Here is a 15,000-nt window from a genome sequence, read left to right on the forward strand (position 1 = left end):
GAAAAGAAAAGAAAAGAAAAGAAAAGAAAAGAAAAGAAAAGAAAAGAAAAGAAAAGAAAAGAAAAGAAAAGAAAAGAAAAGAAAAGAAAAGAAAAAAAGGGGGTGATTTTACTGTAGCTTTTGGTTTTCAGGGGAATATAGATAGCAGAAAATATTAAGACATTACACTTATATTAGCAGGAAAAATCAAACCCAATCCTTTTTAAAAAAACACTCAAAAACGTATTGGTTAACAGGGCATATCCAATTAGTCCTGACACAACTGAGAAAATATTTCTTGCTTGTATTTGCATGGATAAAACTGTTCTGGCTTTCAATATTAGTGATTTTGCTAATGTTGTAGACTAGTGAGTGTATAAATTTTCAAAGACCTAATAAAAAGKTTTCGAATCTGGGAGAACTCCTTGTCTTATTTAAAAAATAAAAAAAAAGGGGAAAAATATTAAAATATTTTAATTAATTTTCATTGAGAAATGGGACAGTAAAAATTCTAAAGAAATAGATGGAGTTTAGGAGTGATTCGGAGTGACTGAAGGCAGAATAAGAAATGAGAACAAGCCAAAGACATGAAGACAAAGAGTTTCCTCAGATGAACTCCAGATTTAATTCAAGTCAATGGCAAAATTCCATTTGACTTATTTAGGGCCATGATTTCACTTCTGAAATTTATTCACAGCAGAAGATGTAAGTAAAGTATATAATGCATCTGGCAAAATACCTGAGGAGAAGATGAATAACCAAAGGTGAAACACATAGTGAAGAGCGTATTTTTCTACCAGATGAATGAGGTGAAATAACAGGTATATGTAAGACCTGTAATTTTACTTGCTCTATGAGGCTTCTAAGAATAATGCTGCAGTAAACAACGAGAGCAGATGGACACATTTAAATTTGTAAATTTCTGCAAAAAACTTCAAAAACATCTAAYTCATACTAAAAGTAGACATACTGAAAGATTTGTCAGTATTAAAATTAGTTAGACRAAGGAAGAACAAAAGCTTAAGAAGCCAAAACCCAGTATGTTAGACTAACTAGAAGAGAATAATGAAATTTATTTAATGAAAATTATATAAAACATGTTCATGTATTTATAAGCAGGCTCTCAATTTCTATATTCAATGTACTTGACTACCCTTTAGCTATTACTCACTCATCTCAAAAACCACATAGAAGAATCCAGGTAGGAACAACAGAAGTGACCTATGGCACGGGAAACATACCTGAAGGAGGAAACTTTGAATTTATTAACTTAGCTGCCTCTGAAATTAACACAAGAGTAGAGGCTTGGAGACAAAAGTAATAGTGATTTACTAAAATTACGGAAACACGGAAAATATAGGAAAAAAGCACATGTCCACCTCCACCTTCCTCATACTTAAGGGTCACTCAATTTAATCTGGTAGATTTATAGTAATTTTATCTTTACAGCTATCACACTGCTAATTTGTCACAAAAATAACAAATTTTTTAAAATCCTCAGCATGTTACAGTTAATGAGCTCTGTTTTTTAAAATTATTATGTGTTTAAATCCTATTAAAAATATTTAGTATTCAGTAATTCCAAGATGCCATGTACCATTAATCTACGGGAAAAATRTTTTAACACATGATGACCTTCTCACTGCAAAGCCAGCTAGCCATTAACTCGTGGAGACTAGGAACAAACCTTTTGTTTTCCCTTTCTGTAGCATTCATACTTCCCAATTTAGGGATAACTTATCTGCTGATCTACAAAATATACAAACACATTYCATCCTGAAGTGGCTGGAGTTGGTGCGTGGTACTTCCTGTCCTATCAGTTTGTGCCTGCCCAAGCACATCCAAATATCAACCGGTTCTCTTTAAATGAGGGTCAGCTTAAACATACAGCTTCTGTTCAAAGGAAAGTTTGAAAATGGCCATTGGTGGCATACCACAATGAAAAGGAAAATAACAACAAGTTTTGGAAGAATGTCAGCTTTAGTATAAGGAGTCTGACTTGAAAAAATGTTGGCAATAATAAAGAGTCCCCTAACAACCAAATATTCTTTCCTTTAGCTTAGTACAAAGAAATGAGCATTGTATAGAAGAAGTTCTAGAATAAAATTTGACAGATTTATCTTGAAAATTTAATTTCTCTTTGACAAAAAAAATAATTGTTGATTAAAAATGGGTAGTGAAAACATACAAAGAGCTTTTTACAGTATGAAACTTACAGTTAAATTGAGCAGACCTTGGTATTTTGTTTATTGTTTTGAGTTCTTTTTTTTTTTAAAAAAAAAAAATTATTATTATTATTATTACTACTTTTAAACTGGGCAAAAAAAGGCCAAGATTATAAATAGAGATATCCTATTTATACTAACATGTTAGACTTTGAACATAGATAAAGACATTCTCTTTCTGAAAAACTGGCATATTAAGAATACACTTTCTTTAAGTATCAAATGAGGCTTAAAGCTCACCTACAATTAGCCCTGCTTACAGGATCAAAATTTTTAAGAATGAAGTTCTGATTAAGAAGATGGCATTAACAGAGATTTTCTGATTCTAGCAGCTCTTACTAAAATTCCCATCCTTGACATCTGCTTGCTCCCTTTGGTGTCTAAATAAATGTATTTTCTCTGTGATAGAACACAAAAAAGTAGAAACTTGACTGGAAATTAGCTTAGGGCACAGGCCTCTAAAGTCTTTCAACCCGTCAACTGTATCTAGTTCAAACGTCTAAAGTTAACATGCTAAACAAAGAAAAGTATTAGGGAGAAAGAGCACAGAAGTTTTTAAGGCAAAATTTCAAAGGAAAATGACAAAGTACTACGGATTTCATTGTGAATATTTTTGGGGATACTGAAGAACCACAGAAAAAGAGCAAGCCCAGAAACAACAAAGTTCGAGACAAGAGGCTGTGGATCTGGCATRTTCTGTAGTGTCTAATGGTTGGGAAGTTGTAAAAATTGTATCAGTTACACAGAAACTTAGCAGCACAACTAAGTACCTCAGTGTTATTTGTGGGTTAGAGCAGATAAATATTCTCTACGTAAAATCTGGAAAGCTATTCAATGATCCAGAAAAAGCTGAGGAAGAATTTGGACTGTGCTATATGTGGGGTTCGTACATCTTAATATAAATACATGGTATATAGAATTGTTTTCCTATTTCTATTGAAAACTTTTACATCAATAAAACTCTTGGGAAACACAGAGCTGATTAGATAGATGGTATGGAACAACTCCCATACAGAGTTGGGACAGACCTWCCTTTTATGTACAACGTTCCTGTTAAGTATGCTCTCAACAACCACATACCTTTGYCAGAGCACATTTGCCACCAGCTGCAATTTCTAATCTTAAGTATGACTGTGCATCCACTCATTCTAACTTTTTTTCAGAACATTTCACCAAAATGTTAGCATATGAATATTAATAATGCCTCCCATTTTTTTGCTATTGCAGATTTACCATTTAGATGTGAAGAGCAACACGGTGGATGAATATGCTGTATCTGTATCATTTCTACAAGAAAACACAAATATAGTCTGCCTGCAGACTGAGGTGATTAGGGGAATTCTGAGATATCACAGAACCTAAATTAACATATCCTGCCTCTTAACCACATCCTTTGGCCTGTGCTTAACACAGACTTCAGCTTCACAGGCCAGCATATTCCTGCTGAATGAAATATATACACAGTGCAATACACTGGACATTAATACATCTGTACATATCTAGCTACAAAATAAAAATACATATGGTTTAAATTGCATTTCCAGTAGCTCCAGGTAGATACAAACACATAATTATTTCTCTCATAAAGCTATGAATTACAGGGCATGCATATTTAAAGAACACTACTTGAGGGTGCTCCTCTCATGGTGTGTCACTGCTACCAGGCATGGCTTGTCCTTGGGCTTTATGCACCTATAGCACTGTCAGTGGCAGCTGGCTTTGTGTCAAACCCTTCTCTAAAGGAAGTGATGGTATTTTACAATGGGATAGCAGTGTAAGTAATATCCAGCTTTTATTCAAACTACATCTGAAGGAGCTTCTCAAAACCTAAGTAATTCTATTACTACCTAAAGATTGCAAGAGTTTGGGCCAGGGATTTGACAAAGCTTTTTGTTTTGCCTTTGTACAGCACCTTCCACAACCAATCCATCCACAACAGTACATATTAAAATAAACCATAACAGTTTAGCTGAATATAGCTGAAATATGCTTTTCCTCCACAGGAACAGACACAAAGAAGAAACACATATTACATACAAGTACATCTGGAATTCTTCAAAAACCTGTTAATACCTACCCCCATAACTAAATCCAAACTGAGTCTTTTTATGGAATGGCTTGTAGACACATGAGGAAAATGGRCAATCTGCTGTTTCAGAAACAGTCTGTTTGGTCTACAAAATGAAGATTCAAAGCTCAAAGTGTGCTCTCTAGAATACATTTGAGAAACATGAGGAAGAGTAAAAGAAGACTCTATAAACTAAAGCACATATCAGTGAAACTAAATTGGAATATATTTAGTCTGGAAATTGGAATATAGCTTATAATCATCAAAGGAATGAAGTTTCACAATGTCTTTCAAATTTGAGATGGACTCTATGCCAATTTTAGGAGAGGAATTGTAATATATGGTTGCCCACAACATGACTCTTATCTCCTGTGTTCTTAGAACAAGAGGAGATAAAAGCTCAAAGAGAGTTTTTTCAGCTATGATGTCTGATAATGCTGAATTTGCAAGGAATGAAGAAAAGGAGGGGAAGCATGAAAAGAAACAAAAACTTATTTGGGGGGAAGTCCCTAATTGTCTAGACTGCTATCATAGCATAATACAGGATCAAATAAACATATTCCCCTATCCATCTCAATCAGACACTTATTAACGGCTTCAAAAAGCCAATCCAGTGGAGCAGCCACGATCCATACAGAGATTCTGCAACATCATTAAATCCTYATAATGGGTACAGTGGAACAATGAACTTGCTAAAATCTTGGTATAGGAGGGAGACTACTGGATATGTTCAAMCTAATTTGAGATACACCTTTAATGGTATTGCTTATTTGGAGAAAACCACCAGAATACTTGCAGTCAAAACTGTAACAGAAACTACATAAGGGTCTGTACTACACATAAGAATTCCCAGCACTGATTTAAATCAAAGGCTTTTGTGAGATGCAACTGTACTTTGCCAGAAGATTGTGAACATCGCTTTTGCATATGGCCTTTCCTAGGTATAATCATGTCTTTAGCCACCTTAGATATAGTAACTTTAACGTGACCTACACACAGGGTTTCACATGAGATGAAGTCTTTCTGTAAAGTCTTAAAAAAAACCAACCCTGCATTGGAATTTTTTTTCTTTTGAAATTGTAAAGTGCATAGTTTTCTTTGAATTCTTAAGATTAAACAATAGTCAAATAATACTTTCTCAGCATAATGACCTATATTTTTCATGGAAAATTTATGGATCATAACTTAAACTACTGTATATGTGTTAATTGGATGCAACTGTATGTTTTTACTTGATCTTTCATGTTATAAGTCAAGACACATTTTAGACGTGTATTKAGGATGTAGAATTTAGAGAGTCCACTTTCAAAAATTTTGGCTTACAATATTACAGTTACATAAAAAACAAATGCAATCATCAATAGTGGATAAGATTTGTTACTGTCTGYGCAGTTTTAGAAACACACTTTAACAGAACTGTCATCTCAGCATTTGCATTGTAGAAAGACAGGACTCTCTTATGAACTAATTTTAGGAGTTACACAACCACATTGTAGAGAGATTTAGTTGTGCAACTTCAAACAAATTTTTAACATCTGCAACAATACTTAAGATRCTGCCTTTTCTTCTACAGACCTTTTATGTGAAAAGCAGAAGTATCTTGTCCATACACTGAGAATTCATGACAGCAGTACCACAAAGTTTTCAGCAAGACAGCTTCCAAAAAGATTCTGTGAAACCCCACAGGAGCCTACCAACTTCTACAAGCCATGCTATGGGGATCTGACTCTTTTCAGCTGAAGGCACTGTATCTCTGGAGTGATCTTTTTGTTAAGAGCATTGGGAATGTACTCTAGAAGTGCAACAATTGGGGCTGGAATAATGTAAAAAARGAATAGATACTTCTGATCAAAAGTAAGACATGTAACATTTAAGAYGCTAGAGACCAAATGATAAAGAACTGGATCATCAGTGTTGGGAAATAAGAAAATTGATGAACAGAAGCAAACACAGAGGACAGATGGACTGAAAAGTAATGTAATGTAAAATAAAATTAAAAAAAAAAAAGGAGAATATAAATATTTAGGGAAACATTCAAGTGAAAAGTTCTTTCAGTGGGAATGGTGAAAAATATTATTAACCAAAACATTGTTGCTTATTTTTCCACCAGTGTCCACATGTGAATGGCTCTGTACAAAAGCCAAAATTATTTCACTGCATATTCTCMCAATAGAACTTCTTTCAATGGGAATATCCTCAGACAAAAGCTATAACCTTTAAGATCCCATTTCTTAGCTGCTCCTCTTTTCATATAAAAATAAAAGTCAATTGTTGTCACAAAGTCTCTTTGCCCATTATCATCCTTATGTTAGATTTATGAATAAAAATGTGTGAAATTAAATTATACAGGCATTAAAATAYCATGTGATTAGGTGAAACGTTTTTGATGAACAAGGATACCCAGAAATACTGCAATTGCTACCAYGTTCGTCTGCTCAATTACATGCTTCTCACCTATTTAATAATGCTTGTTACATCCCTGTTAATTGATGTGTTTCAYGAGTTTATTTTCTTATGCACTATGTCAAGTCTTATACAATGAACAAGAGACTTGGATCATAGCAGTCCCCTAGAACAGAACAAGCCTCCAAGGTAAATGCAAAGAGATCATGAAATGGGACAATGAAAAAAAAAAAAAAAAAAAAAAAAAAAAAAAAAAAAAAAAGGAAGAAGGAAAGACAGGGGATTGGAACATTATGAAGTTAAAGAAACAAGGGAATGAAAGGGATTAAAACTGGAATGATAGGTAACCTACTGTAAGTGGTGTGAAAGCTTAACAGTGGGGGACTGGAATAATCAGATATGGGAACGACCTGACAATGGAATGCTTTCAAACTGAAGCACCTCAAAAGTAAATGATCTTAGAGCAGAATAATCATATTTGCCTCTGGGAATAAAATTTAAAGATAAAAAAGTTTGAAAAAAAAATAACAAGTTTGATGATTATGCAGATAGAACTGCAGAGAGAAATGATCCAGTCAGGGCAAGAGTGAGAAAAGGTAAAGGAGTAGGGTTGGGAACGACAGGAGAATACAAAGGAAAAGGTGACTGAAACCATAGATTCTTGGAACTCACTTTTTCCACACAAAATCGAAGACGAAGTACTATCTTGGATAAGGTATTTTTTTCTTTTTTTCTTTTTTTTTTTCAGATTGATTCTTACCCTTGCTCATTTGGACAAGTTATTCTTTCTCATAACAACCTAACATAACATTTTCTAGATACAGCTTTAAAGACCATGGAATATATGTGAGTGTCTTGACATTTGGCTTCAAACAATTCCCATCTTACAGAGTACAGCACTACAAAAGCTGAACACAAAGAGTCATACAGGAGATGATGAAGGAACTCACTTTCTGAGAAGTGACTCTAAAACCTTATTTCTTGTTTTCACTGTACCTTTCTAAAAAAGCTGTCAACAACTAAAATTTTATAAATCAGAATGTAATGCATTAACTCCAGGATTCTGGATCTTCTGTTAAGACATAGATTATTTAGGTAAGTCAGCTGAGAATGAGTTTTGTTGCACTRTGATCAGTCTACACTCTCACAGATGTCTCACCATGATGACAAGCCCCTTCCACAAAACCTCACCAGAGGGGTATCTGCTTTCCCTATCACCTTTCCTAACTCCTCTCACTCCTTATTAAATGAGCTGCAGTGAGTTTTAATAGAATGGTATAATTGCCCCATTGTTTCCTCRGTAAGACTGAATTTTCTCAGTCTGCAATTTTCCTTGTTTTCTCATGACCAAATTCTTTCAGTTTCCTCAACTGCTATGAAGAGCTTTGCAGATTAAAATGATATCTTTTTCCCCCAGGATCATGCAATGAAGCAAAATGGCATTTTTGCATGATGAATTTGCCATGACAATGGGACAAGTGAAATGCAAAGCATTTTGGTGATAAAAGACCTTGGTCTGGGCCAGTTAGAATAATCATTTAAGTGTAATCATTCTAGTACAAATACAAACACCAGAAAAATAGTTGAACTTGATTTCTATCCCTTATTTGCCTTCCCCCTAGAGTAAGAACTCTTGAAGGTGTAATAGAGACTGGAAAAGTAATAAGCACAAAGTAGATTTAATTATAATCCTGATGTTCACTTAAAAATCTAAATTTATTAGTTCTGAAAGAACTGACCTTCAAATTCCTCCAAAACTCTTCAGCAGCATGCTGTCTGTTACATACAGATTAAAAGAAGTTGCATTTTCMCTAATGCATGAACTGTCATTATTGCTCCTAAGCATAATTTCATGTCTTGTCCAATGCTGTTCTTTCTACAGGAATAATAAAAGGGTTTTTTTTATATAGTAATAAATGTTTCCTCCACCCCAGCTTTAATTGAACTTGTTTGGATGCTTGTGGCTTCTTTTTCTTTTAATTCAGAAGTCTGCATTTATACTCCAAAGGTGTATACCATGGAACATCCATGCACAATTGTTAYGCAAGATTAGCAGCATCAAGTTCTACATAAATTATGAATCTGTGTATAAAATATTTTCAGTTCTGTTTGTTGCTTTGAAACATATTGCCTATCAGCTCTAAATCACAGTAAGTTTGGAGAAGAAGTCCATGTTGAAATAATGAAGGAAGAAACAGGCTTAAGCATTGACTTAAAATACAATTGACTGACATTGACTGTTGACAACTGGTCTTAGAAGAAATTTAAATTTTGAACAGAACATATATGCCCACAATAAGTAACACATTTTCTCGGTAAAGATTTATGTCAAGGAAGCACTGAGCATCTACATAGCAGGAATTGGATTTGAAGACCAGTCAAAGATGGAACTTGGATTTAATACTGCTAAAATRTAGAAAGAAAACCCAGGACTTAAGATCCCACTATTCATATGCTGCATACTGGAACATGGAATTGCCACCTTTCATCATTTACAGAAAGGAAACTGGGAGGTACATAGTATCAAATTTCAGATGTTTTATGTAGTAATTAATATAAGAGTTACCCCAACTACCAGGCCATGGTTATTCTGATCACCTAAAACTTACTGAAGTATTTTTAAGCATTCAAAAAGCATAAGAAATGGAGCAGATTATATTTCATTACTTGAGGCCAAATTTTAGAGCTTTTAAAGTGTCCTAAATACATTGGCAGGGATTCACTGCACTTAACAAGCATTAAAGTGTGATACAACTACTTGAAGTTATAGACCTACTGTCTTTCTCTAGTCAATGAACAGAGACTATTTTCTAAGTTGATTCACCCACCCATGTTAAGATATCTCGTCAMAGATGGGTAAATGAATGGTTCTAACTGCTCGTACTACTCTGTTTTACAAAACCAGATGTGAAGTATTGGGTTCATATCCAAGGACTGAAACCATTTCCCCACTTTCTGACACTGAGTAGCTAAGGCACTACAATAACAGAAATCAGTGTGACTGATAATGTGCCAATGCTCAACCACAGATTTGCTGACTTCTGCACAAACACACAAAATATTAATTATGTTTATAAAAAGAAACATTTATGCTAAAAACATTATCATCCAAAAATAAGACAGTTTTGCTATCATACAGTTTCATGATATCTGATAAAATGACAGTGAGTACAATTTTAACGACAAAATCCCTAAGATGCTTGGCTTTGACACTGTCACTGGGACTCTGCTCACATTTCCTGCTGAAATAMCAAACAAATGCCTTTCCCTGGAAGCTTGTCTAGCATCCAAACTCTGTGCCTTCCCAATTGAATGCTTTGATCTCTAAATTGAGCACAACCTCTTGCCTCTTTCCCTAATACCTTACTCCATTGTTCCTGGATGTGTGCCACCTACAAGATGGCAGGCACCATAATTGCTCAGCACACACCTGCTGTTGTGGCTAGTRCACTTTCCTGGGAATCAGGAGATGGAGATTTCATCTACTTGGAGATTAACAGAGCCTCCAAATTAATAGGTGAGTGCAGTAATTATCACACCCCAATAACTCCACTTTAGGGGAGAAACACACTTCCTGGGTGAGCCTTCACAAAAGACTAAAAGTAAGTAGGTGTTTGTGCCAGTAAAATGCTTTTCTTAAAAAACTAGTTTATTAACTATTTTTCAGTTTAAGAAAAAAACAAAAAAGGATTATGTTATCTGAGTAGGTAATGAAAAATTTAAATTGTGTCTTCATTGTTTGCCATATTCCACTTGTTTTACTTCTGTTTAGCTTCATCTATACTATTTTCTCATTTGCTTAAGTAATGCTCTGTAACAAAAATGAGGGTCCCTGACCAATGTGTTCATGGAGGCAAGGAAGAGGCCTCTTCTCTTCCTTGGTCCTTTGCCTCTCATGCAAGCCTCTCCCTACCCTGACCTTTCCCTGCAGATTGAATTCATTCCCTTTATCCCTCAGCAAAGAAAAGAAAAAAATGTCACAAGTGAGTGGGTATCTAGTCATATCTTGTATCTTTTGTCTGATGGCTCATGGGCTCACAGAAGCCCAGAATTCCTGCACTAAGTTTGGTGCAAGGGATGAATGAGCATAGATTCTTTCTCCAGTGTCGTCTCAGGGCATTTACATTCTTTTGCTTCAATCTATCAAGAACTGAGCAACACGTCCTCACAAGTTTCAAAGAGTCACCATAGCAAGCCCTGAAAATGCTTATTGTGACAAATGACACATCATAAAAATGAGAGAAGGCTGAAATTTGCCTTTGTTATGGGCAAGAATCRCTACAGCATGCAGTATTTTAGCTATAAACACATCTATAAATGTAGCCATATCTACATAATCATATGCACAGATATCACAGTTTATCCAGCAGAATGGCAGACAGAACACAGGAAATGTAAACAGATCTGCCTAACACTTACAAAACAACTTTAATAGCAAGTGTCATTCTTTTCTGTAAAGTAGCTGTTTTTAACACACATGATCTAACTCTTGTTTGCTCTTTAAAGTTTTATTGTCTTGGCATTTTATACAGGAAGAGAGCATTAGCATACTCAGGAGAACTGCTAAAAGTAAAAGGCCTCAAGCTACCCACTGCATGGTTGATAGCATAAAGCATGGGATATAAAAACTTTTGTCTGATTGCTCACTTTACTTGTTTTAGAGTAGTGTTACTCTCAAGAGCATATATTCATGTTCTTTCTACTTCAAGTTTTATTACTTCTTTTGTATTATTTAATACATCTAAAGACACTTCCAAAAGACAAATTTTTCCATTTTGAAAAAGTAATGGTTTGGAACCTGATAAAATACATGAATGTTCACAGTGTATTATTTTCAAAGGCAAGTAGAATAAATGTGCAATAMAACAATTAAATGCATGACAATAAACATTTTTGTGTGATCACAGATATATTAAGATGCCAAACAAAAGAAGAAGAAAAAAATCAGTAAAATATTTCCCCTAAAAAAAAAGGTTGGATCAAAATGGATTCTTCACACATCAGAGGATATGTAAAAACGGGTGTCTGGTCTCAATTACTGTTACTGTTAAATATCCCACTCTAGCAATTAAAATGAACATTTAAAATGTGAAAGAGAAAATGGAATGAAAAAAGGCAAATGAGATCAGCTTTTGAAAGGATAAAAATAAAAAAGATACCRTAATTATAGATACATTTTAAAAATCATCCTACAGTAAACTTAAAACTAAGTCTGCTTAGATACCACACTGCTAATTATTATATAAATAACCTGGGAAACAATACCTCCAAGATACATGTTTTACTATTTAGTAAACAAGAAACTGCCATGTTTGACACCACTGATTAAGGCCAGGCATTTCTAAAGCTTCAGACACATTTCTGAAACCCACAATACATCAATTTTTAATACTTCCACTCTCTCAGCTCCATTAAAAAGATGGTAGGGGAAAGAATTTAGAGTAATTAATGATATAGTTAGCTGCTAAATATTAATAGGAATCGTAGTCTTGCATAAAATATAACATATAAACCTTGCCAATACAGACGCACCAGTAATTAAACTTGAATATGTAATTACACTGATTTATATGACAGGCAAAAAGTTACACTTTACTGGCTTCTATGTAAACTGTGGGCAACAGTTAAACTTTGCATTTTATGGTTTATATAAAYGGGCAATATCTCTTCTACAGTTCATAAATGGTTTAGAGACTCATAGTTAAAATTACAACTAATTCCAATGTGAACATTCTAACTATACCTTACAAACCAGGCTGTGAAAATGACCACAGAGATCAGCCTCCCATTACATTCAATGCTTGCAAGCAAATTGACGAGGTTAAAAAAAAAAAAGGAAAAAAGCTTACACCAATCTTACTACAAAGTAAATGAAGACTCAGCTATTTAAATGTTTTAATATAAATGTTTATTTTCAAATATATAGCTCCAGATGTTTCACTTACCATCTTTCAAAGCTYTTTTGAATAATACTGTGCCTTAGACTAAGGCATTTTTCCTTGAAAGAAAGCAAACTGCACTTACATGTGAGGCTGAGGAGAGCAGCCTGGACTGCTGTTTCCATTACTGTCAATGTGATCCAGCGAACCATTGAGATCTTCATGGACTGCCTGCAGTAAGCCACTGGATGCGTTATTTATCAGTCCTGGGTTACTAAGCAATGGTAAACTACTCTCTGCCAGTGCAGCCTACCAAAATGAAAAGTAAACCAAAATTATTATTTTTACATGTATAAATAGCACTCATACATATATGAACATTTGGAAATATACACACACAGAGAACAGTTCATTATGAGTAGTTGTTGAGGTGRTCAGAAGGATTTTGTGCATTTGCAATTATTTTCACATTCTGAATATAACAGCATTTCTATTTCGGGTTTACTGTTTCTTTTGCTTAGGTTTCATTATTTTCCATTATTAACTATGTTCTGATATTCATGGCATTTTCTGGTTTTACATCATTTTTTTGACTTTGAATTACACTTAACCCCTTTGCCCTTCCACACAATGTATGGCTCCTTTATAATGCAGGCAGCTGCTATACTTTAAAAAATGACCAGAACTTAACTCAAAATAAAAAAGTCCTGACATTTGCCTCTTCTGCATAAAAATTATATATTATAATTAAACTTTAAAGTTTTTGCCATGAGCACCATGTTCCCCAACACTATGATGTGAAATCATTTATGACAGCTTGGATAAATATTAATGCATATCCACATGCATTTGCAAAAGCTTCTATCAATCTAACATTTGCAGCAAAACTGAATGTTCCAGATTTTGCCACAGGGTGTCCTTCTTGCTTCTTCACATCAAAAGTAGCATGAATAAGAACTACTACTTGCAGTGCTAGGTAATACAACTTACTTGGATGATAAACCCAACTATTTAGAATGACCATCATGTCCACATAAATGTAAAGACAGGTAATTCTGTACCAATGCATAAGCAGAAATTAAATATATCACATACACAAACATCATCAGTGAGCACAAAGAAAGAATTATTTACTAGTTTTTACCTGCAAGCTTGCATTAAGAGCTGCTCCATAGCCTAAGCTGGTGGGTATGTTTTTCACTAACGTTGGACTTCTGAAAATAAATGATTTTTCAAAGTTTATAAAACAAGCAGACATCCTGTTTGGCTCATTGGCTTAATAGATTGGTTTGTCAGCTCAGAAGACCAGAGTTTAGAAAGGAAAAATGAAATGAAGTTGGAGGTGAAGGGGCTGAACCTGTTAGAACACATTGATTTACTTGCATCAGAAAAGCAAAAGTCATGTTATAATTAGACCCATGTGGAAATTTGCTACAAGACCACAAAGGTTCTGATCTCACTGAAAGAATTTAACAGGAATAGCTTTAAAATTTGTACAACATCTGCCTCTGCTACACCTGCTGTATGCGGTTTTGGTTTTCTGAACTAACACAGATACACTGTTGCACACGTTACATACAACTACACAAAGGTGTTGAATAAAAAAGACCTTATTCTTCCCTTACAAGAAAAATGAGGGTGCAATAAATGTATAAATAACTGTATGTGAATAATACACTGGATCAATTAGTTTCCAGCAAATCAAATATACCATATTTAAATCAGATTAAATGCTATATTCTAGATCACCATATAATTACATTTTCAATAAAATTAGTGCAAAGGATGACTCCAGAGGTCATCTGGGTCACTGTCTACAAACAGATGCCTTACAGAAATAGAAAACCTTCCTGCAAAGAAAAACCTCTAGCTCTTGTCTCTGCACCTTTGGTTTTATCTGAATGGCTTTATCAAAACTAATTATATACTCTCAAGGAATAAAAAGCATCCACAGAACCAGTCATACTGACATGGGATTAATTTGAAAGTAGGGCAGTAAGCATGCCAAAGGTCCTCCTGTGAAGGCTTCTCATGAATACTACCCTCATCAAGGAGATATTTTTGAGGTCAGTACTGTAGTGCATGATACCTATATTCCAAAATGACCTTGAACGACTCCCACTTCTGTCAAAGGTTTACAGTAAAAACAAGCRCATGTGAAACTCTTAACACATGGGCAACATATGTACACAGGGCTATTTTTAATATATAGTAGCAGAACTTATGGTAGATGGAATTAAAATGACAAACATATGGTGAAATACATAGAAAAAACCAAAACCATTATCGCTTTCCTTGCAGCAAACTACGTGGGGAAGTCAGGCAGGCAAAGAATGTACAGAAAATAGCRTTTACACAAAAATGAAATAACTGTTAGTTCACTGAAGAGAATGCACCAGCACTGCTATTAGCTTGCTATGTATTCTCCACATAAGTGCTCGCTTTG

General features: G+C 34.5%; 1 protein-coding gene across 2 annotated transcripts in view; it reads right to left on the bottom strand.

The window, feature by feature from the left end:
• Window positions 1–15,000, bottom strand: part of FOXP2 (forkhead box P2) — a 187,219-nt gene that overhangs the window by 16,717 nt on the left and 155,502 nt on the right. For both annotated transcript variants that reach the window (XM_057390496.1, XM_057390495.1), the window contains exons 14-15: window positions 13,699–13,768; window positions 12,700–12,863 (exon numbers count right to left, since the gene is read on the bottom strand). In XM_057390496.1, the coding sequence (XP_057246479.1) occupies window positions 12,700–12,863; window positions 13,699–13,768 (234 nt within the window). The remainder of the gene's footprint in view (window positions 1–12,699; window positions 12,864–13,698; window positions 13,769–15,000) is intronic.

This window comes from Malurus melanocephalus, unplaced genomic scaffold (genome assembly GCF_030028575.1).
Source record: "Malurus melanocephalus ecotype Western Australia unplaced genomic scaffold, MMel_1.1 scaffold_27, whole genome shotgun sequence".
NCBI classification, from domain to species: domain Eukaryota; kingdom Metazoa; phylum Chordata; class Aves; order Passeriformes; family Maluridae; genus Malurus; species Malurus melanocephalus.